This window comes from Limanda limanda, chromosome 17 (genome assembly GCF_963576545.1).
Source record: "Limanda limanda chromosome 17, fLimLim1.1, whole genome shotgun sequence".
Classification (NCBI taxonomy): domain Eukaryota; kingdom Metazoa; phylum Chordata; class Actinopteri; order Pleuronectiformes; family Pleuronectidae; genus Limanda; species Limanda limanda.
In genome coordinates this window covers 8,515,937-8,539,308 of record NC_083652.1, presented here as the reverse complement: position 1 = coordinate 8,539,308, position 23,372 = coordinate 8,515,937, and the positions used below count along the sequence as shown (strand labels likewise).

At 42.6% G+C, this 23,372-nt stretch overlaps 2 protein-coding genes across 3 annotated transcripts; both read right to left on the bottom strand.

Moving 5' to 3' along the window:
* Nucleotides 1-1,869: 1,869 nt before the first annotated feature.
* On the bottom strand, nucleotides 1,870-8,735 carry st8sia6 (ST8 alpha-N-acetyl-neuraminide alpha-2,8-sialyltransferase 6). Of its 2 annotated transcripts, none has more exons than XM_061090279.1 (7): nucleotides 8,635-8,735; nucleotides 6,419-6,493; nucleotides 6,248-6,322; nucleotides 5,428-5,572; nucleotides 3,766-3,878; nucleotides 3,578-3,670; nucleotides 1,870-3,491 (listed from the first exon to the last, which is right to left on the bottom strand). In XM_061090279.1, exons 1-7 carry the CDS (start codon nucleotides 8,733-8,735, stop codon nucleotides 3,014-3,016), a joined length of 1,080 nt encoding a protein of 359 aa, XP_060946262.1. In that variant the 3' UTR covers nucleotides 1,870-3,013. The 2 variants fall into 2 exon arrangements, with proteins under 2 accessions (XP_060946262.1, XP_060946263.1); XM_061090280.1 differs by having other exon boundaries at nucleotides 8,653-8,735.
* Nucleotides 8,736-15,673: 6,938 nt separating this feature from the next.
* On the bottom strand, nucleotides 15,674-18,621 carry rpl19 (ribosomal protein L19). The gene is made up of 6 exons (XM_061089722.1): nucleotides 18,595-18,621; nucleotides 18,116-18,222; nucleotides 17,100-17,222; nucleotides 16,704-16,824; nucleotides 16,198-16,308; nucleotides 15,674-15,867 (listed from the first exon to the last, which is right to left on the bottom strand). Exons 1-6 carry the CDS (start codon nucleotides 18,597-18,599, stop codon nucleotides 15,744-15,746), a joined length of 591 nt encoding a protein of 196 aa, XP_060945705.1. The 5' UTR covers nucleotides 18,600-18,621; the 3' UTR covers nucleotides 15,674-15,743.
* Nucleotides 18,622-23,372: the final 4,751 nt, after the last annotated feature.

The window sequence follows — 23,372 nt, the reverse complement described above, 5'->3', positions numbered from 1 at the left end:
ACACTAGGCAGTCATTTGACATTTTCTTTTGCAAAAGATATTAAAAAAGATATTTTAAGACAAAAGCGACCGACGTTTGAGATGTGTTTCACTCGACAGACACAGTATGCATTTCAGCGCAGACACACCTTTGGAGAAATGTATTCTTCGTAAGTGTGATGCCGCTGTTCACAGGTACAACAGTGTTGGAACACTAACAGCGGGAGAGACAATTATTCCCTTGTGATTTAACGTATTTGAACTCAGTCAGAGATTTTAAAACTGGTCGTATGACAGATGAAATGGATCTATTCATCAGGGATAACACTACGTCCACCCTCTGTAAACACACACCCTCTGTCTCTGTAAAACAACGTCTGTGTTCAGAAAAGAGACTGTGCTCTTTCCCTACATGGTTCTTATATAGGTACCCACTCGGGATGTGTCAATAAAACCAGTGTTATTACCAGTACAAACTCTGATTCATAAATGCATCTGTGTGTATTTTGTGTGTTTTTTCTAAGCTTTTTTGTAAAAAGTTTACTTCCTTGAGTGCCGTTCTGGTATGCCCTGGCAAAGACTTTTTTTTTTAATCATTTGATTTGCATGTGAAAAGACCTATTTTCCTAGAAAAAAAATGAAATAAATCAGAAATACATATTGAATCAAGTCTCTGCATCTTTTGTTTTGGCTCCAGAAAAGAAAAGGATATATGAATGAAAGGCTTCCCACCCTTGACAGTATTGTCCTGTTCATCTTGTCTGTGTGAAATACACTCCGGATTCTAATTGGTGGAGAGCAGGGGGGGGGGTCTCTGCAGTCCTATCAGGAGAATTACAGACACACGAGCTGACGCAGGAGACTGAGGGGACGCCACTTCGGCTCACGTGTTGTTTGTCACTGGATGACAGCTGAAGTTCAGCTCTTGATGAGACAGAGCATCTGCAGTGTGTGTTACAAGTAGCCGCTGGTTTTACACAACAGAATCCAGATTGATGATGCAAGTCATTCAGTGTTCATGGGAATTGAAAACAGTATGAAGATGAAAAGAGCTGGACAGTATGTTTTGTAGAAAAAAAAAAAAGTCGTTCCCCGGAGAGACGAGTCAGTGGGAACAAGCCCAGTGCTGCAGCTGGATCTACAACGAGGTCACTGCCGATCATAGTGGAATCCCACGACCATAATGTCAACGATGGCAACTTGTGGCAGCATCATTCCTCTACAAAAAAAACACACAACTCGTCACATTAACGGCCTAAGTGGCCGGATGCACTGGACCCAAGCAGAGACGCTGCACACAACATGTTACAATGAAATGAAAAAAAGAAGAAAAAAAAAAGATCTAAGTGACCCAGTATTTATCATTCCTTCTTTTGGTTAGGTTTTGTTTATGTCCCGGCATCATCCAGATGTTCTCATGTCTTGTGCACATGTGTGGGATGACGCCCTGCAGCAGAGTGCAGTAAAGTACACGCCACTGATATCACAGCTGTACGGAAAGACAAGAGGCCCTAATGATGAACAGGAACATAAATCTGTGTTCATGTGTTTGCAAATACATCTGCACATGTCTTACATCCGGTTACAAAATGGTATAAGTAGTGAACCAAAAACAAGAGAATCGATACAAGAATGCATATAAAAGTATGATGATATAAATAACTGGATCATATGTCGTTCCAGCCATGAAATAAACACTGAAGCACTCACTGTGCTGCTTGCGAGTAGAACTACTGAATTCTAATGACACATCCTGGCAGGTTTCAGGCACTTACTGGCTCAAAGACACTGAGACGTCGGGGGAAAAGCTTGTGCTGTCGGGTTGGAGAGCTTTTCCCTTTCGAGTCACTGATTACAAGCAACTTTTTTTCTGATAAATATTTATTCACTTTTACTTCATTAGTCCTCTCTCAACTTCGCAAAGAAAACAAAAATCACGACAGGTTTTTTCAACAGGCTCGCCAGGAGTTCATCCTCAGCTTGCACATGATTTTCTCACTGGTAAGACTTGGTGCGTGTGTTTGTGAAGACAGCTTACAGCCAGTGCAACAGATTTCACCCAAAGTGCACAGTTCACAATCATTGTATCACTTCGCATTGGAGTCAGTTAATTCTACATTGATTTGTCATTGACAGCAACAGATAAAAATGGATCCCAACGCTGTACCAATATGTTGCCACTTTGTGACAGTACCTATCCATGTGTGGTCGCCACGGTGACAAGGGGGTAACACGCTGTAACGCAAGCTCACCATAGCAACCGTGTGTTCGCTAGTGTTGTAATTCCCCTCTTTTTCTGTGGAGTCTCTGTTCGGGCCTTGGCTCAGAGCCTCACCGATCCTCTGTGGTTTGTACTAAAGGCTACAGGGCCACAACCCCCTTCACTTCATGTGCGAATCACATCCAGCATCAGTTTCAGCGGTGTGGAGTAAAACTTCCATAAACAGCAACAGCATTTGTGTAATCTAAGTGTGCGAGAAACACATATTTCTCCCTCAGTTGACCTTGGTTACAAGAATACTTTTCGGAGTGGTTAAAGGTCAAATGTCCTTTAAACAAAAACTAAAAAAAGGTTCTTTACATTCAGTGTGCTGGTGTTTTCATTTAAAGTTTTTGCAGCCAGACAGTCTTCATGTTGATTTACTTCAAAATACATTCAGGTAGATCTAACGCTCCCATGGTCAGATGAATAACAGTCACTACTAGATGATTGGCATAAGGAACTAAAATGTAGACTCTCACAAAGGCCTCACAAAGGCTTCCCAGTTAAAAATACTTCCCTCCAGACTCCAGCTGGAGCGTTTGGGTTAATAAATACAGTTGTACATACACTATGAGGCTGTTTGGAGAACATTTACAGTCTGTTGCATTTTGATTTCAGGGCAAATTTCTCTGCTGCTGATCGTTCAGAGCACCCACTTTGCTTGCACTTGTCGTCAGCCAGAATAGATCCATCCATTCAACCAAAAGTGCATGCAATGGGATTGGCTTCGTCGTGAGAAGGCACTTCGGTGTCGTTCCCGGATCCGGGGAACTACTTTTCACCAGGTGGACAGTCTCCCAGGTGAAGCCTGAGCGCGCCCTGACTGTGCAGCCGCAACAAGAGGTCAAACTCTGCCGGCATGGCGTGAAATTTCGTTTTAGTTTGTCTGTTGTCGTAGTAGTGGTTAGTCAGGGCGTGGAGGCCATGTGGGTGATTACTGAAAGGCCAGAACCCGTACAGATGCACGTTGCTGCAGAGTTCCAGCGCCAAGCTTGCCATGATAATGCCGGTGCTGAGCCGCACTGCTCTGAGGCCCTGGGAGCGCCAGAAGACGGCCAGACTCTGGAGGTACTCGGGGTTGAAGAAGATCGGCCGTGTGGGGCTTTCAAAGTCCTCGATGGTGTAGGCTGCCCGCAGGGACACGGGCGTGTTGTGGCCGTAGGAGAAGGCGGGAAGGAGCAGCAGGGAGTCTCCGTAGCTGCGCAGGCTCTTCACAAAAGGACGCCGACGCCCCATCAGAGCCCCATACCTGAAAGTAAACAGCAGAGGTGAAGGAACACAACCACAGGAACATCATCAGGTGAGATTGAGTGTGGGATTTATCGTCTCGCTCACTTCTCCACGAGGATGCTTGGGTTTGCTGTCACAAGGTCGGTCTTGGTGCCCACATGTTTCTCGTAGCCGTTCTGCAGAGGAGGTAGGTTGCATCTGAACGAGCATTCAAGACGATACAGAGATGGTTAGATGGAAATTTAAACTTAGATCAGTCATCATACTTTCAGTCCGCCAGAAATCGTTCTCACCTGATGACAAACTGAGCTGAGTCGATCATCTGCCCACAGCTGCTGTTGGTGAGGATCCCTCCGTTCCCGACCACAGCACACGTGTTCCAGGTTTTATTAGAGAAAGGACGCTCCTGCGATCAACAGCAGTGGGAGAGAGTGTCGTTAATTCTAATTTCAGGATTATGTTTGAGAGCATAATGGAGGGAAGTCTACAGCCAGATCTGTTTCCTCTTCAATGCACACAAGTCGGAAATCCCCTGCAGCAGCCACATGTGCTAACATGAGTGTGTTTATTGATTTCTTTTGCTAATGTACAAGATTAAGGTCCGTCTTTGGTTGAGTTGCCTCAGACTATTTTCTCTTATCGCTTGAGAGTCAAATGATTTAAAAGATGCCCAAATAATAAGCAAATAATCACAATAGTATTGATCTTTGTCCAGATTCCAACTGAATCAGCATATCAGTGTTCAGAATCAAATTGAAATTCCCAGCATGCAGGACACTGAAGCAAATTTTTACCGATACTGGCTCAGGCAAAAGAAGAGGCTGCGTTTCTCAGCCCTGTTTGACAGAGTCTGAGACAGAACAGGCCTGACGCCAGTTAGAGCATATTTGGTCTAGAAATGCAGACTTCCGAGGCTCTGAACTCTCTCCACTCTCAGCATTGGATTGAACGATCCACTGAAATGAGATTTTGTCTAATTTCTTCAGACGTTCCAGACTCACTGCAGAGCAGAACAGACAAAAGCACATGCTTAAGCATATACAGCTTCCTCAAAACCTGCGACTGTAGCAGGAAGTAAAACTCAGTCGCAGAGTATTTGTGGTTGGATAAATGTTTGCATAGTGATTATAGAAAATAGAAACTGACCCGAGCTCTCACTGACTTTCACATTTTTACATCACGAACTGAGCAAAATTCATGCAGCCTGTTGGACATCATGGACCATTAAAGCAAAACACATTTCAGTGAATCTGCACCATCCTGTGTTTCAGGAGATTTACGTCTTCCCATCTGATTCAGTTATGCATTAGAACAAGTTGTAAACTGCCTCTCGCTTCTCTGAACTTTAGGTTATCTTTTATCTAATTTCTTGAGGTTTCTTGTGACACTAGAATAACCAATGTCCTTCAGTCAGTCAGTTCAGAGGTCTGTACGATAAGAACTCTTTCCTGGAGTAAAGCCAGTTTCAAATAATAGTAAGTGGCTCATCGTGATATTTATTCTTCGTCTTTGAGATTTTAATCACAACCTTTATATTTTGAGTTACTTCCAACGAATGATACGACTGTAGGGTTAGGGTTAGGGGTTAGGGATAGGGTTAGGTAAGCTTAAAACCTGAAAATGTATTATCATATACATTAAACTGCAGGGAGGTGTAGTCCCCTATGAGTCTTACTTTTCTCCTAAAAGAATTCTCAGAAGAATACCTTTTATTTTAAAAGATCAGTGTTGTCTCTCTGTTGGACATGAGTTAGAACTGCTGAAATAATAACTTGTCCATTTACTTCACTCACAGTTAAAACAAAGTGTTCACCATTCATGGGTTGGAATTGTCTGTCTGTAGAAATCGAGCCGTGTTGTGTCTAGTGTATCAAAGTGTCGACTCACATGTCTCAACGGAATAATCACTGTGATCAAATATTACACACGTTTTTCACAAATGACGAACAACATACCTTCGTAAAGGTGCTGAAAACCTCCGGGGTCACCTGCAGGCTCCTCCTCTTCTCACCGTCGTACACAAGCTTGTGCCCCACTGGAGTGTTGGCCTGGGTGATGATGGCCTTGTCAAACCCATGGCACTTGCTGTTGAGCTGAGATCTGGGGAAGACACAGGACTGCCAGTTCATTTACAGGGTGAGATGTAAGGTTTCAATTTCATACGAGAGTGAAAGCGTTTTTACCGGAAGTCACAAGACCTCCAGTGATGCCGTGTTACATTTCGTTCATGTGGTTGACATGGCATCTAAGTTCCCCTGATTTTATCAAGCTTCCTCTTCCAAGTCGGTATCTGTTCTTCTTTATTTATTTTTAACCCGTACGGCACATTTAACTTGCAAATATCGTCTTCAGCTGGTTGTGACCAATGTCAACCAGGTGAAGTGACCCTGACTCATCCACTCTGGGTCTGGCCCTGAAGCTAAAACATTTTGGAGGAAGTATACTTGCTTCTTAATTTAGTGCATTTACCGAGGAAACAAGCTGTGTACATGCTGTTTTGGAATCTCTCTAAAAAACAACTGCCACACGAGAACAAACGGAATTTAATGTCGTGCAGGGTTAAAGCCAAAAGGGTTCTAGTGACAGCGTCAATCTTCTTGTTAGGAAAAGTGAGGCAACAATGTGGTTTTATGATGTGTGAAACCAGAGTTGAAAACGAATGAACTTGGCTAACATGATTCATGCGCCTGTGATGAGTGTGGCTTCATCAGCAGTTCATCTTGAATGTGACAGCGTACTGACATCTCCAGGGGATTGTTGCCTTTTCTCTTTTACCTGAATTTTTGGTAATTGTCCTCTTGCCTCTTCCAGGTTGGAGAGTAACGCTGTAGTACTTTGTCGATGATTTCCCTGTGTAACACAAACACACATATTAATATACACTGTCAGATGTGTATGGTGAAGTAGATTTGTCTGAGGAGAAGCAGTGGCGGTGTTTTCTCTCACCTGCAGCCTTTACAAGGGTCGGACGGCTGGGGCGCACTTTTTTTCTGAGGAGCCACTTTCTGAGGTTGCACATTACTGTGAAGCAAACAACACACAAACAGGACAAATGAGGAAAAATGCACAGACCTGCCGCCTCACAGCACATTCACACTGCTCCTGCTTGAACAGTGACAGTCCCCATGCACTGGCTTGATGATATCACCTCATCACCTCAATGCAGTGGTACACTCGACTGTCCTGTGATTGTTTGGTGTGGCAGTTCTTTTTTCATTTAACTCTAAATAATAAATACCAGTCCAGTAAATGTGCCTGATCTTTTTTTTTATAGTTTAAAAAAAAAATTCTCTGGGAAAACACTGAAAATTTTGAAATAAGCCATCTCGCAAAATATAAGAATGTAAAAAAAAATTCTAATACTGGGTTTGCACCATAATTGAAAGGGTTCTTCCCTGATCCATACCACACCCTTCCACCAGGTTCCATGGTAATCCAACTTGCTTACAAAGAACCATACAAACAAACTGACAGGGGTGAAAACGTAACCTCCTTGGTAATCATACACACTTCTGCGTCTGCAGGGATGTACCATAAGCGAAACCAGTTGTAAGTCGTTCAGCTAATGAACAACCAGTGTACACACTCTCGAGCAGAGACCTTTGCTTCTTTGCAACATTTCACCAGGAGACTGCTGCCTCTTTGAGTCTGTGTGTGTCTGTTGTAATGTCTGTGGTCGATGTTCCTCAAATCCAAACATGCATCTTCTTAACTTCCTGTTTTTTATGTTTGTTAAAAGGAGTCTTTTAGAGTGTGACCCTGGGTTGTGTGCACCTGTGCAACTACAAGAACCACAACCTATGACAGATTGTTTCCACTTTAATACCATTTCATTTCAAGTGGTTACTATTGTGGTTGTTTATGTTAACCCGTAACAGCAGCTCACATTTCACTATTAATGACTCAGAGGATTTCTCTGATAGTTGGCGACTTTGGATCTGATGAACACTGCATGATTTCTGCACATAACTGTCAACAAGAATTCTGACACGCTACATGTGTAGATATGTATGTAAAGCATACAATGTACATATGCATCCAGGTGACGTTTAGACCAGTGTTGTTAGTTAGTAGGATTACACAACATCACCATGAAAAGTCTTGAAATGATGCAGTGTTGGTCAGAGAAGAATAATTCATGGATCCTGATGGGGAAAAAACGTTAAAATATAGGGGACTGATATGTATGAGTGTGGGCAATTTGGTGCAAATAAAAATCTGGATCTTGTGAATTAATTTGTGGTTTAAAAATGGTACTGTTGGGCCTCAGTGGAGGTATGTCCTCTACTGAGTCCCATTCTAGTTCATTTATTCAACTTCTATGTTCAGTTCTATGTTGTCTTTGCCTATATGGTAGCTGTATGTCTGTTTAAGTGTCAGTTCACTGATTGCAATGCTAAACCAGAGTCAGTTTCATTGTATGTGTTGATTGTGTGGTGATTCCTTTAATCTTAACAACCGTTACCATGATCATTTGTCCAGACATTGCCTCAATTATCGATGATATGAAAATTACTTAAGACACGATTTATCCATATTCATACTTTGCTATTTCCAAATGTCAATTCTCGAATGTGCTTAGTTAAAAAAAAAAATCGCACATACATATGAGATGCATTCACAGTTCAAGGTCAAAGAAAAGGAGAAAAAAAAATCAGCTTCTTATTTCTCGACACCAAAGTCATTTCAACACATTTTCCAAAAGTGTGTAGAAAAAAACCGGAAGAAAATCTCTGCTGTATCATCAACACTTCTTCATTGTTATGATCAACATCTTTGACCCTTATTATCCCAGCATGCATCTTTATCTTATCTTCTGAATCACCAACACTGTGGCGTGTGTTTGTTTGTGTATGTCCGTGTGTCTGTGTGTGTGTGTGCGTGTGTGGAAACAAAAGTGTGCAGAAAAAAACTACTACTACTTCAGTTCCTCTGCTGTATCATCAACACTTCTTCATTGTTATGATCAACATCTTTGACCGTTATTATCGCAGCATGCATCTTTATCTTATCTCCTGAATCACCAACACTGTGGTGTGTGTGTTAGTGTGTTTTTTTGTGTGTGTGTGTCTCTGTGTGTGTGTGTGTGTGTGCGGTTGTGTGTGTGTGTGTGCGGTTGTGTGCACGCGTGTCTCTATCTAAAGGTACAGTCACACACTTACTTGTCGTTCAACACGTACCAAATGAGGGTGGTCAGCAGGGTCCCCACGAAGAGGAGGGTGATCATCAGGGAGACGAGTGACTTCAGGAGCTGTCCCCTCATACCTCTCCCCCCCCACGAGCCCCCCTCACCCGCTGTCCCAGTTCACCTACAAGCTCACGATCAACCGCTGTCTGCTCTCTCTCTGTCTGTCTCTCTCTCTCTTTCTCTCACCCTCCCTCTGCTTTCACATTTACTCCCCCGACCTCCTCGGCTGTCTGTCTGTCTCTGTCCCTATTTCTCTCTCTCTCTCCCTCTCTCTCTTCAGAGTGTTAATCTTTTGCCTCTCTCGCTTGCTCTCTGATATTCTCTTTATACCTCACTCCTCCTCTCTCTCCCTCCCTCCCTCCCCCGCCCTCCTTCCTCACCCTTCCTGCCTGCCTGTCTGGTTTGACTCAGTGCTCTCCCCTCCTATGGTGAGAGAGAGCACGCCTCCACAGTTATCAGATTGTCTTCTCTTTCTTTTTTTCTCTCCCCCCCCTTGTTCTGGCAAGTCCTCTGTGCTCCTCTACTTTGTCTGCCCTCTCTTCCTGTTCCTGTCCAGATGAAACCGATCTTGCGTGGCTCCACATCCTACTTCAATTCCTGCCATGTCTCCTCGGTCCTCCCCTCTTTTTTTACTACTTTTTCCCATGCGCACAGGAACACACACACACATACACACACACATACAGACCAACTCCACACTCCTACTTTCCGCTGTAGAGCTCCTTCTCTGCTCTCCGCCCCCCCCCCCTCGGAGCCTCAGCCATGCCTCTCTGCTTTCCCTTCCCTCCCCCAGCTGTCCCCCGCCCACACCCTCTTAAGCCCCTCTCCCCTTTGCACAGAAAGCAGGCAGTAACATGAGTGCCCAGTACTGAATTAGCCCACAGTTTATCTCGTGTCTGTGTGTGTGTGTGTGTGTGTGTGTCTGTCTGTCTGTGTGTGTGTCTGTCTCTGTGTGTGTGTGTCTGTGTGTGTGATAGTGATAATCAGATAGGGGAAGAACAGAGGAGAGGCTGAGGCCTCCTTTCCAATCACAGTATTAATGCTCAAAACTTAAACACACACTTCTTTTATTCAAATTTTTACAGCTGTATCCACTCATAAACTGAGCGTGGGAGGAGGGGGGGTCAGGGGAGCCCACACTCAGCTAAGATGGGCGCTTGTTCCTAACATGGCAGCACGGCCGGCTGAGTCAACAGGGGAACCGAGTAAAAAACTATAGGTGGAAACGAGAGGAGCAGAAAGTCGGTGGAGGCCGGAGAGAGCCGGGGACAAAAGAGCACAAAGAGTTTGGGGAACCGGTGCCCAGAGGAGTCATAACTCATCGGCTGTTTGGCCTCAAGTGCTCTGTGTTGTGTCGCAAGCCGTGTGGTGGAAGGATAATTAAGACTTGGACGTTGAGCTAAAGGAGAATTATGTGAAATATGCTGAGCATATGGGATGAATTTGGCAATTAACACCCGCAAAAAGATGACCACACCCGGTCCTCCTGCATGTATCCCTCCTGATTTTCGTTTTGAGTGGAAAACGCCACGCTGAGCTCCTCGCAATAAAGTACTCGTGCCGAGTAACGGCATGCTGAGTAAGCTGAGCTGTGCCATAGCAACGCCGCCACCTGACGCTCAAACACAAGATCCAAAACACAAGGAGCCCTGGGAAAGTTTCAATTTGGCAGAGCTCAGTGTTTTTGGTGAAAAACTTGTTTGGCTTGTTTGAGGCGGCTTTGCTGTGACCAGAGAGTAAACAGGGGGTGTTCGGTGGAGAAGGTTATTCAACTGATAAAGTCTAATGGCTTCAATGAAAACTATGTTATCGATGAGAGCAAAAGCTGCTCTTCACCTGCTTTTAACCTGCTTACATTTATGGAATGGCTCCTTTACCAACTATGGCACTCTAAACAACAGGTCTAACAGTCCCCTCAAATTCACTCAATATCAGTCCCCTAAACAGGCCTGATTGTTTTCATCTATATATCCATGAATTATTCTCGGTAGAAATGTTGGAAAACGCCCAATATTACATTTGGGAGAAACAATCCAGGATCTGCCGCCTGACCCAGATCTGCAACACAACTGAATGGGTCCTTCCCTGATGCACACCTCATTCATCCACCTAGTTGTGTGGAAATCCACTCAGTAGTTGTGGCGTAATCCTGCTTACAAACAAACAAACAGACCGGGGTGAGAACCTCCTTGGTGGCGCTGAAGAGCAGATCCGGTGACTCCTGAGAGCAGCTTGGCTTATTGGGAATGTGAGGTATATGTTTGTGATGGCACGAGTCGAACACGTGACAGCATGCAGAACCAATGTCCTAAATGTCTCTGCCATCTGGATTTTGCACACATCGTGACCTCAAGCGGGACTATAAATATTTGAGTCCAACGCAACCGTTCAGTCCGAGCACACGTCCTCACGAGGCCATGAAGTCTTGGGAAACAGAAGACAATTCCCCGTTGGTCACCACACCAGCGTTTTCTGAATGTATCCTGATCTGAGGAGCGATAACAAGCTTCCCGCTGAGAGCGAGGCTCCGGGGAGGAAAACACACATATGTACAACCTCTCATGCATCATGGGACACGAGCAGGAATGTGGGGGAAAATGTGGAGGGGGGGGGAATGACTTTCTCCAGCTCCGCTATAATAACAAGGCTGTGGGCAAGAAAATAAAGCAGCCACTGCCCCAGTATAATTGGAGTGTTCTGTGGACGAGGTAAAGCAGAAAACACCTTGCTTGTAGCGGCCGATGTCCGGAGCTCTCATCTGGATTTCCCTCTTCATTACAGAGCGTCCTGCTGCAACAGTCTGTCATTAGCTTATTACAGACAATGCCATCTTAAGCTATTTAACCACATCAGAAGCAAGGCAGTGATTTTTCACAATCACATTCCTTATCTTGTACCACAGAGGTTTTCTCAGCGTGGAGTCCTCAGCAAGCTCTCAGCATCTCTCCCTTTCTCAGAACTGACAAACGTGTTGAGATGGATGAACGATTGTGTAATTAGTGGTTGACTTTTTTATTTGTTATGAGCGTCGAGAAGACTAAATCGACAAATCATATATTCTGCAATGGTACGTGATTTAATCGTTTCAGCATGTTCCCGCAAAGTTGGACACTCCCAAATAAGTGTTTGTGACAAAATTGTTTTAATTTCTGTATTTGCATAGCTGGCGGTTGACAAACACGCTCACAGTCCAGGGTAAACGTAGGTTTGTCTCGACAGGAAGTGTGAACGCTGCATGCTGCAGGGTGGCAGCATACTGGGGTGGGTGAGTCGCTGCAGGGGAAACACAGTACTTCCCCCGGAGAGCCCATGTGACATAATCACAAGTCAGACAGGAGGACAAAGGTTCCATTGTCACCCAGACAGACCCTTATAAGTCTGTCCTCCCCCTCTTCCACCTTGTTCACGCGAGCTGCTCCTGCCGCAGCGAGGAGGCCTCTGCTGTTGCTCTGCCTCGGCTCTGACGCAGGTCGCAGGACTATGCGTGAGGTGAAAACATGAGAGGCAGGATGTGAACCGAACCAGCGTTTGTCGTCTACATCTCTGAACAAGGGTAGGGCCGCTGAAAGAGCAATGAGCTTCCTGTCAGGCATCAAGATATGTTTCTGAGTTGCAAACCAAGAATGGACCGGTGTGCTGCCTTACAGGGGACGAATATGAACATTGTTTTTGGATAAACACTTGTTGCCTTGTGCAGACTGACTCAGGCGTGTTGCACGTACACGGTTGATTACAGGCAGAAACCACAGCGACCAAATGACAAGTCCTGTCATAGAAAGCATGAAACTTAGAGGCACCTTCTGATTCAATGTATGAACCACCAGGGTCAGGAAATGATATGCAAAACATTTCTTTGCTCTCTTTCAGTATGAGCGTGAGTGTCTATGAACAATAAGAAGTGTAATCATCCATTAATGAGACAATGAAAGGTGACTGAAAACGGGTCAAGGTCTGGACACAGACGACTACAGAGGTGTAAGTATTGTGGTGTCTAACACTTGCCATTTTGTAATTTTTCCTAAATAACAACAGCATCAAGAATGTAAACAACTGCAATTTTACTCTCTCTCTCTCTACACAAGGGAAAACAACATACTAGGTTTTATTTTTCATAGTAGAAGACAAAGTATTCGACAATAACATCAGAACTCACACTTATAACTAAATCAATGACACCAATGTGCCACATTAAGATCCGTACATATCGTAACACTTTTTCTGCCGTATAACACTCCATAGATTGATGTCGAGATAAAATACAAAGTGTAAACCTGCCACTTTCACCTGTAACAGAAAAGATTGAGCTGATTGATTGATTAGATTATTATCTGCAGAACATCAATCATCAACTAATTTCATCAACAAGCTGATCCATCAAATGTTAGTATTTGCTGTTTATTGTCAATGTAAATTACAAAGTCCAACAAATTTGGTACAGGACTGTCATTCAGACTCAATAGCTAAAAATGAATTACATTTTCTGATGTTTTCTAGACTGAATGATTCATTGATTAATCAAAACATTTTACTATTTAATTTGTGTGTTTGCAGCCTTATTGTTTAATTTCTGCATATAATTACTGCCTACAACCTCTGACCACACATAGGCTACACTACTTTCACCTTGTGTCAACTGTGGCTGAGAGGGAGAGCGGTCATCCTCCAACCAGAAGGTCGGCAGTTCAATCCCAGTCTTCCCCATCTGCATGCTAAAGTGTCCTTCGGCAAGATGCTTAACCCTGAATGGCCCCAGTATGTGTGTGTGAATGTGTGGATGGGAAACTGTACTGTACAGCGCTGTGAGTGGTCATTAAGACTAGAAAAGCTCTATATAAATACAAACCATTTAGCATTTGTGTACACACAAGAAGTACAGTACATCACATAATGTATTAAATTAAGGCTATGTAACCTAATATGGGTCAACTTTAAATCTTTTAACACATGAGGCAGTTGTGGACATTTTACCTGCATTTTCTAAATATGAGCCCTGGGACTCCACCTAATGGAACCGTACTTTTCTGGCCTTTCTCCAGCTGCCAGCCCTTGAAATTGCCGTCACGTCCTGTCCCACTTGCGTTGGCTGAGAACTGGGGGGTGTGATGGGACAGGCAGGCCGGAGGGTGGCAGTAATAGGGTCATGTGGTTGAGGAACAGCTGATCCTCCTGCATTCCAGAGCTGCTTAGCATGAGGTCCAGTGCCTTATCTGAATGTTTCTCAAAACACTCACACAACCAAAACACTAGGGGTAAACACCAGGACTCAGCCTCGTGCTCGGACCCGCGGGCCGCACTGGGCACACTGTGAGCCACAAACACACACACACACACACACACACACACACACACACACACACACAACCACTTAGAGGGCCACATGCATAATTTACACTTCCTGCTGTGGCTGTAACGCACACAAGGGACCTCCCGTTCCAAAGTATTACAAATCAATTTCTAATAGCCTGAGTGGCGATGATCACATTTGTGAGTGTGTAATATAAGTTAAATCAACAGGTCAAATTTTAATCTGTGGCAAACTGTATGATGCCAACAGCAGCTGGAAACAGGGGGAACTTTGACACTCAGAGGGGCTAATAAGAGTGAAATGTGGGATCACCACAGTTGGGATGCCCCCTGACCCTGTGGAGGTGGTAGGAGATGAGAATCATGTAAAGAACCAGTACTGCCCCCTGTAGGACACCAGCAATCACACAACTTCTTCAGTGACAGACTGAGCCACCTGATTCAACAAGTGTCTTATCTCAGATCATCAGTCCCGAAAGAATTCTGCAAATACAACAGCTTCATGGCATATGCTTTAACCATTAAATTAGAGCGCAGGGTGGACTACATATACAGAAATGTACATAGCACCTCTATTATAATGGCAAAATATACAGGCACATCTACAGGCCATAGAATCAACATATATTTTCAGTCTATGTATCCATGTAATAGTTATCTGAAGAAAAGGTATCACAGGCCATACCTTCCTGCTGCCATCAGAATGTACATTCAGTGCGAACAACAAACACTGGTACTACACTACAAATCCAAAGATGTTATGTTTTCATTCCTGTAAGTTTGCAAGGACCACACAATATAAGTGAACATATTTCCATGAAACTTGCTGAAGGAACGTGGTTTCTCAGGCAAGCCTATACACATTTGTTGCGGTTCATCCGCCAGATCAATCCGGCATATTTAGAGGACTTATATCTATAAATGTGTGTAATATGGTGAAGCTAGGTTGAATTTAGAGAGACTGTTGGGCCATGGCAGAGGTACATGGCAAATGTGACACTAGTGGGACAAATGATTATATCATCTTCTCTTTAGATTGATCATGTGGTCCCAACATTTTTCAATGTGACCTCAAAGCACTTCACACATATTCTCAGAAGTACTTTCCAATTTACACACAACTAAAATAGACACGATGTCTGCAGCTATTCATATCAGACCGTTAAATGTTCAGTTCCAGCTGTGACCACTGGATGGCAACAAAATGTTTTAAATGAGAACCAGACAACATATTTACACAGTATGTCTGTTAGGTCAAATTTCTGAAATAGTATTTTAGACTTTTTCAAACCCTTCTAAAAGTAGCTAGCATTGAGTGATTGGGATATATATAATGCAAACAAATGGCCAGTCTGATCGTCTTCATTCTCATTTTACCAGTGGTGGTCTTGAAGTAATTTGGTCATTAAGGGCCAAAAGATTCACATTATATTCCATATTTTACAATCTCTCCCACATCCATGGACCATCCAACTGATAAATTGTGTTCCAACTTAACTATTGAAAGAAAACAATTACTGCTCATGGATATTTGGAACCCCCCCTACACAGCCAAATGCAGAAGCAATTCAATTACTTGAGGCCAAGGAAAAAAAATATCTAAAAAAATGTCTGTTGAAGGCCAGAGCTGTTTGCTTTTCCCCTCCACAATAATTTCATGCTAATTACATATTTTCATTATGAAACAACAAAGCACAGGAGACCAACAGTGTCTTTATGTACACTTTTATTGTCACAACTTGACTGTTGGTAGAGTCAGGCAGGGCGGACAGAGCCAGATTACTTCTTGGCCTCTTCCTCCAAGGACAAGTTCTTGATGATCTCTTCCTTCTTGGCCAGGAGACGCTCCTCTCGGCGCTTGCGGGCCTCCCTGGTCTTGGAACGACGAGCCTCGGCCTGGTCGCTGTAGGAGAGGCAGGGAGAAGACAACAGCTGATTACAAATACTGAAGAGTGAAGTCATCGTTCTAATGCAACTTTAAGTTTAGACAATTCAACACATGTTCAAAATGGAAACAGTTTGCAATAATAAATCTGAAAAATAATCTGGTGCACAAAAAACAGTGCTGACATATTGGTGATGTGCAAAGGCGTTTTACAGTGTGGAGCCACACATCCACATATAACTTAGTTTAGAGCATAATGAGATTGCCCATGAAAGTGCATGAAGCCGTCTAATACAGTTTATTATTTAAGTTCTGGAAACAGGAAATGGAGTTTGGGTGTTGACTTACGACAGGAGCTTCTTGCGGGCCTTGTCTGCCTTCAGCTTGTGAATGTGCTCCATGAGGATACGCTTATTCTTGAACACGTTACCCTTGGCCCTCAGGTAGAGGCTGTGGTACCTGAGGGAGAGCAGAGCGGGGAAAGGGCATCAACAAAAATTCAGATCACACTAAGTAATAGCAGAGGACTGTTACTATTTATGAATCTACGACACCAGTGTTGTGAGATGTGTATTTGAATTCAGTTAAACATTTGCAAACACCTTCAGATTTTGTTAATGTGAAATGAGGCTATTGCCACAAATGGGAATAAATGCAGTATAAAAAAAGTTGCTAAGAGAATCTAAGTTCGTGCTCCCCAACATTTCACCAGAAATTCAAAATAATAAACATGCATGTTTAATTTTAAAAAGCAATTCAAGAAGTTTTCAGCTTCCCTGAAATAACCTCATCTTAATATGCAGCAGATTGACACAACCAACAAAAGGAGCAACAACAGGAAGTCATGAACGTACATGTGCCTGTCAATCTTCTTGGACTCCCTGTAGCGACGGAGAAGACGACGCAGGATCCTCATGCGGCGCATCCAGGACAACTTCTCTGGCATACGGGCATTGGCAGTACCCTTTCTCTTACCTGAGAAAAGAAATTAAGTAGATTAGTCAACTTTACCGAACACATTTATCGCCATCATCAATTACTCCATACTACTGGTCACTATATCAGTGAATACTGTCTCACTCAGAGTCTCAGACAGATTAATAAATGTATCCATTCAGTGGAATAGCTTAAAATTTGTTAATGGTTTCCTTTTTCATTTGACCTGTAATTTGGCAATCTGAAAACATGTTCTGTTAAAAATACGATAAACATTAAGTACAAACATCAGCTCAGGGACAGTTTCAACTCACCGACACCGGTGTGTCTTCCCTTGCGGCGTGCAAGTGTGTTCTTGCGGCAGCGGGCCCTAGAGTGGACCGTCACTGGCTTGCGAATGATAAGACCATCCTTCACCAGTTTACGGATCTGCTGACCTGAACACAGAAAGAAACAGGTGAGCTACAGGGATACACTGGATAACACCACAATAATAACATTGTATTCCTTCTATCAACCGAACAGTTATGATCCAAGAGAGGTAAACTGTAGCCAATTCATCAGATTTGACCCACAGGTCACATCTGAAAAACAGCTTGTGTTTTAAGAGCTTCAAAGATCAAGAGATGATGATCAGTTGCTAAATTTGGATTGTGTCATTTAACCTTTATTAAGCCTCAATCATCGTGTTTCTGCAGGGTTCAACAAGTCAATTATTCCATCAAACTGTAGAATGAACCAGAGTGGCAGGGACAATATAGGGAGAAAATGTATTTCTAACGAACTTCATCACTGATTCCTTGTTATACACAAGTGGGCACTTAGATTAATGAAAATTGATCATAAAATCAAGCAAGAGAAAATATTTAAGACTGAATGACATCTTAGGTATTTAAAAAGTTATTCAGCCATTGACTATATTTTTTTATTCACCGGGGACTATATTCATTAACCTGTAGATTCTGTGATCTAAGCTCTGGCTTGATTTTACACACTTCAACAGGAGGAGGACAATTTCCATGAGGTCAAATATCAGACCATATGTGACACTGTTAAGCTGCTATGTGAAAATGATAGGCATCAGCCTACTGTAATGGTGCTGTACTTCAATGAGTTTACCTCAAAGACAACCAGTAAGTCCACACAGAACTTTCCACTATCCTTAGCAACTGTGGAATAGTGTCGATGCAGCAGGTTATCACACGTTTATGTGACTGTGCTGGAGCCTGACAGACTTTACAAAGAAGGAGCCGGTCGCTGCAGACTGTGATTTCACTGTCAAAGTCAAAGCTGATATTCGGACTGAAAGACGACTTGCTGCTTCACTTACGGGAGTTGGCGTTGGCGATCTCGTTGGTCTCGTTAGGATCCAGCCAGACCTTCTTCTTCCCGCAGCGCAGGACGCTGGAGGCCAGCCTCTTCTGGAGCCTGAGCATGCTGAGGGACACACATCACACATGTAAACGTACAGCTTCCACCTCAACGTGGTGGACAGGATTTGACGTGGTTCATTAAATCCTGTGTAATAACAGTGTTATTACACAGGACCAGAGAGCCGAGTGGCCCTTAGCCGCACAGCTAGCACGAAGCTAACAGGCAGCCGGGTTTACAACATGGCCCCCGCGTCGGCTACATCGTGTCACAATGAGACACGTGAAAATAGGATATTTTAATGTTTCAAAGAGGTTTAAACTTTGTGTGTCGATAAACGAGGAAGTCGCCGTTGTTATTAAGGTGGTGTGAGGTTAACATGTGTGTTTTTAAAAGCTAAAACTTAGAGTTTTATCAGGCGCTGGGCTGCGGTCCTACCTCATGGCTGCTACTTCAGTAGGAAAAGGAAGGCTGGAGAGAAGAGCCGGGAGCTACCATTACAGAGGAGGCTCCATTATTCAGCAGTGACCAGCCTCGTCTTAGCAAATAGATTGTTACCATGTTGAACAATCATCAGTGTAAGTATTTTACTTTATTTGAAACTCACACGTGTATATAGTCGATAAAGACAAACGCAATCCGGATTTTACTTTGAAACTTAAAATCCTTAAACCCCCTCCGTACAATGATGGTACGAACCAACGTTTTCCCAATGCATTATGGGCGACGTTGTGCTTTCTGCCGTTTTACCACGTGGAGGCGGTGTTGAGACCAAAAACCGCACCAGGAACATAAAGTACGATGTTTGAGTGGCTTTCAAAATATTGAATTTATGTATTTTTGATTGGAAATTAAAACAACAAAACCAAACTATATAAATTCTGCCAGACTTTCTTCAGAATCATAGATGTTACATTTTGTGTATGTTTTCATATATAATGCCCATTGAAGCATATAAAAAACAGGGACCCTGGGTACTATTATTATTATAGAACTCCACCAACTGTGTTTTTAACAGGGGGAAAAATATTTTACAAACCCAAAGTATCTTGATACGATCTGAACTCTAAAGTGATGCACTATGAAACTTAACCTGAAGTTAACTTAAAGATGTGCGTCTACAGGAGAAACCGAGGGATAATGAATATTGAAAAGTAATTAAGATATTAGACAGCTTCCCGGTCAGGCTTTTGAGTGGCCTCCACTGAAAACAATAACTGACAGCAGTGAGTGCTTTACTGAGAGGCCACTTACAAAGACATTTGTAAAAATAGCCAACTGGTACGTTGCCAACTGACCGACTACTTATTAAGGCTGCAACCGACTCTCTGGCAGCAGCCCGTCTCCGTGGCAACGCTGCACACAGCGATGGTGCATGAGGAGCAGTTTGTGTGGCTCCTTCACCTCAGATAACCCAGATTACCAGACAAAATCATTATCACCAGGCAAAGTATAACCCAAAGCATCGGGTGAGGAAAAAGACACTGCTTTCTTCTTTGTGAAAGAATGTGTCTTCCAGTGAGAGGAGAACAAGGTTTAAATCCTAAACAAGTTGGACTCTTTACTGTTTATCACGATGTGTCTGGACAATGATGCCTTTTTTTTGGGGGAGTAATTTCCTATAAACTGTATTAGAATGATGTTTCACACGTCTGCGGTTTGATAACAATCAGGGAATCTAATACAAACCCCCACAAATTTAGTCACAATGAATGCGTTTATTTAAAGGTAAGGCAAGGTAAATTTTAATGTCCACTAGGGAAACTTGTTCCGGTCTCAATTAACAAATGCCCAAAAATGTCTATTAAAAAAAAACACACATACTTGTTATGGTATTGACACCATTCAGGGATTTAGAATTATCAAACCCAATGGTAAACCTAATATATCTGTCCGCATGATCATAAGTGTCAACCCTTCTGATTATTACTGTGCAGATTTGTCTTTGACTCTATGACACATTCACAGCATGTGAACAAGAGTATCAACCAAATGCCCAGGCTTTTCTAGAAACCTGAAGAGAGCTGCCGTTGACTCCAGAGTCCACACAGTTTCCTCTGTGCGCCACCACAGAGCAGGAAAACAAGTGATCCAGAGGAGAGCAACCTGAAACTCTGCAGGGAAGCTGTCTCTGCAGGAGAGTCGAACAGACACAGCTGGCATCCTTTTGAAAAGTAAACCATTCTTCTGATTCTCTGCTTCTTTGTCTCTTTTTTGTTAATTTATTCTGAAGAGTTTAACGAGCAAAGCGTCCTCCCACCAATCTCTGCGGAAGTATGAGCGGCAGCCACGGAGGGCGGCTCTTGTGGGTGTTTCAATGCCATCAGCTCGAATCAGTCCACGTCACGCAGGTTTCCCTTCACCTCCCTGGGTGATTTCTATGAGAAGTGGAGGTGGATGACTCAGCTCCCGCTTGTTCAGGCTTATTTAATCACTCAATGTGATCTCATCTGTGCCGTGTGACCTCAGTATTTAGCTCTCGTCACTGTTAAACCGAGAATAAACCTGACAATTTAAAGGCCCTTTCTGCGTTATATGACGATAAACATTTTTTAGGGTTTCAAGCGTTTTATATCTGTCGGCTGATTGTGACTCATAGAGATATGTTTATATAAATCAAAACATCATCAAGCAGCTGAAAGTCAAAGTGGTACTCCACATCCTTTGAGGGTCACTGGTGCATCTGAAGCCAAATCCCAGCTGATGATGTGCTGGAGACGGGGACAGGCTGCCAGTGTAACACAGGGCTGATAAATAAAGCTAAATCCACCTAACAAAGCCCCAGTCAAATCACAATCTGAACCATTAACCTTCCTGCTCTGAGGCAATAGTGCTAACAGCTGTCCCCCATAACTGGTACAAATCAGAACAATTTAACAAGACATATTTTGAGTCAAACATCAAGGTCTGTTTCCAGTCATGACTGCTGTATCAGATTTGGCATCCTGTGACATTGTCATGATGTTACCCAGCCACTGAGAGGTTATATAAACCAAATTTGTACTTGTGTGGATATATATAGGCTGAAATGAACAATTGGATATGATGTGTTTTCTGTGACTCTGAGTTCCAGTTCCAGTGTGACTTCCATCATTATGAATATTCACGTAAACCATCATTTGTTATCCTCTAAAAAAAACTTTAAAAGTAACTGTTGACTAAAGCTACTGTTGAATTTGAAATTAAAAAAAGTAATTATTCATCATATTTCTTGTTTTCAGGTGACACTACTGATAATTGTCAGGTGGTGAAACTAGATAAAATATCTATATAATATCATCAATGATAATTATAAAGTAAATAGTTATTATTGTAATGAATGCATGTTTTTTTTGTATTTGTGTCATTGTTTTTCCATTTTTAAATGTAAATTAGGATGTTTAAGAATGTACTGAACATATATAGCTGTAATTTCTGGCATGTGCCAGGGGCGCTTAAAGCTCTGGGGCCTTTGACACACCCGTTCCCCTGTGTCAGAACATAATAGGGTCAGTGATGGACCTGGAGGCTACGAGCAGCTGGCAGCTCTTTGGTGTTTCTGCTTGAGGCCGGATCAGCTTGAACCTCCTCCTCTTCTTCAGGTACTTCCTGCTGCTGCAGCAAACTCACTGTGAAATTGAACCATTCTCACCCTCATTAGAGCACCATAATCACCACCACCAAAACCACCAATAACAGCAGCAGCAGCAGCTCTCCTGCTCTCAGGGTCCTCAGGGTGTGTGTGTGTGTGTGTGTGTGTGTGTGCGTGTGTGTAAGGGGGGGGGGGGGGGGCAGTGTCTTACCAAACTCAGATGTTACCCCCCATCAATCGATGAGTAAGGGAGGGGTCTGTTCATCGGGGCGTGGAACACGGTTCTCAGCTGGAGTGTGAGGAAACCACATGAGTATACCGGTATTTTCCGGATACTGCCTTCAAAATAAAAGCATGATAGGTTGTATTAACATAATATCAATTTTAAATGTGATATCACTAATATGTTTTACCTGTTTTATAATGTCATGTTTGATGCCATAGTGTCATGTGGCCTATATTACATGGTAGGTCTTTCAAAATCAAACAGAAATATCATGATGTTATTTTCAAGGCAATAATTCAGTTCTGTAATTCTTCAGTTACATGTGAATAACTATCGTGAAACATAAAACATACACTTGCATGCATGAGTCTGGTTTTGCTAAATAACTATTTCATTTTTTAATTCTTAATTATGATAAAATACAAAAAAATAAACAATTAAAATACACTTACAAGCAAAACACTGATACCTGCAAGTCCTGTTTGATCGACGGTTGAGGAAATGTATTTTAACCTAACTTACCTTTGTGCTTTGGTATAAAGATCACTTTAGATCTCTCATTGGATAGTGATCTCCACATTGGACCTTTGTTGTTACATAGTTACTAAATATTTTACTAAACTATAACTATACTATAATACTGTACTATACTATACTATACTATACTATACTATACTATACTATACTATACTATACTGTACTATACTATACTATGCTCTGCTTTGCTAGGATATGATATTGTGTATTGAACAATACTATCTTGTACTATCCTACATTATACATTACTATAAACCCAACTATACATATTATACTGTACTATACTAACTAGATAGATAAATAGATAGATAGATAGATAGATAGATAGATAGATAGATAGATAGATAGATAGATAGATAGATAGATAGATAGATAGATAGATAGATAGATAGATAGATAGATAGATTGAATATTTATGTCTGCTATGATTAGATTACATTAGATCAGATTAGATATTTTCTAGTTTCCTTGCCTTCTGACATGTTTTTTGTGTTTGCTTTGCTTTGATTGATTGATTTTTTTTATTCAAAATAAAAAGACATCCTCTGTGAGCTGTGTTTTTAAATGTTAATTTAAAGAAAGAACAAAAGTAAAAATAGGAAAAATGAATGTATTACCACCTCGACATGATGTAATTGAAACACCTCCTACATGCTGCCCTCTGTGCTTCACATTTTCACTGACGTTTATTCTGAAAGCAGCAGTTGCGTCAATTCCGCAGACTTGACGGCGCTCGTGGCCGGTGCGCCTGTGTGTAAAGCCACAGGCTGGAGGGAGGCAGCTGTTCTTCTATCAGCTCCCACAGACACATCCGCGGCTCCACCATCCTCCGACCAGAGAGAAAACCAGAGGAAGAAGAGGAAGAGGATGATGATGAGTCTG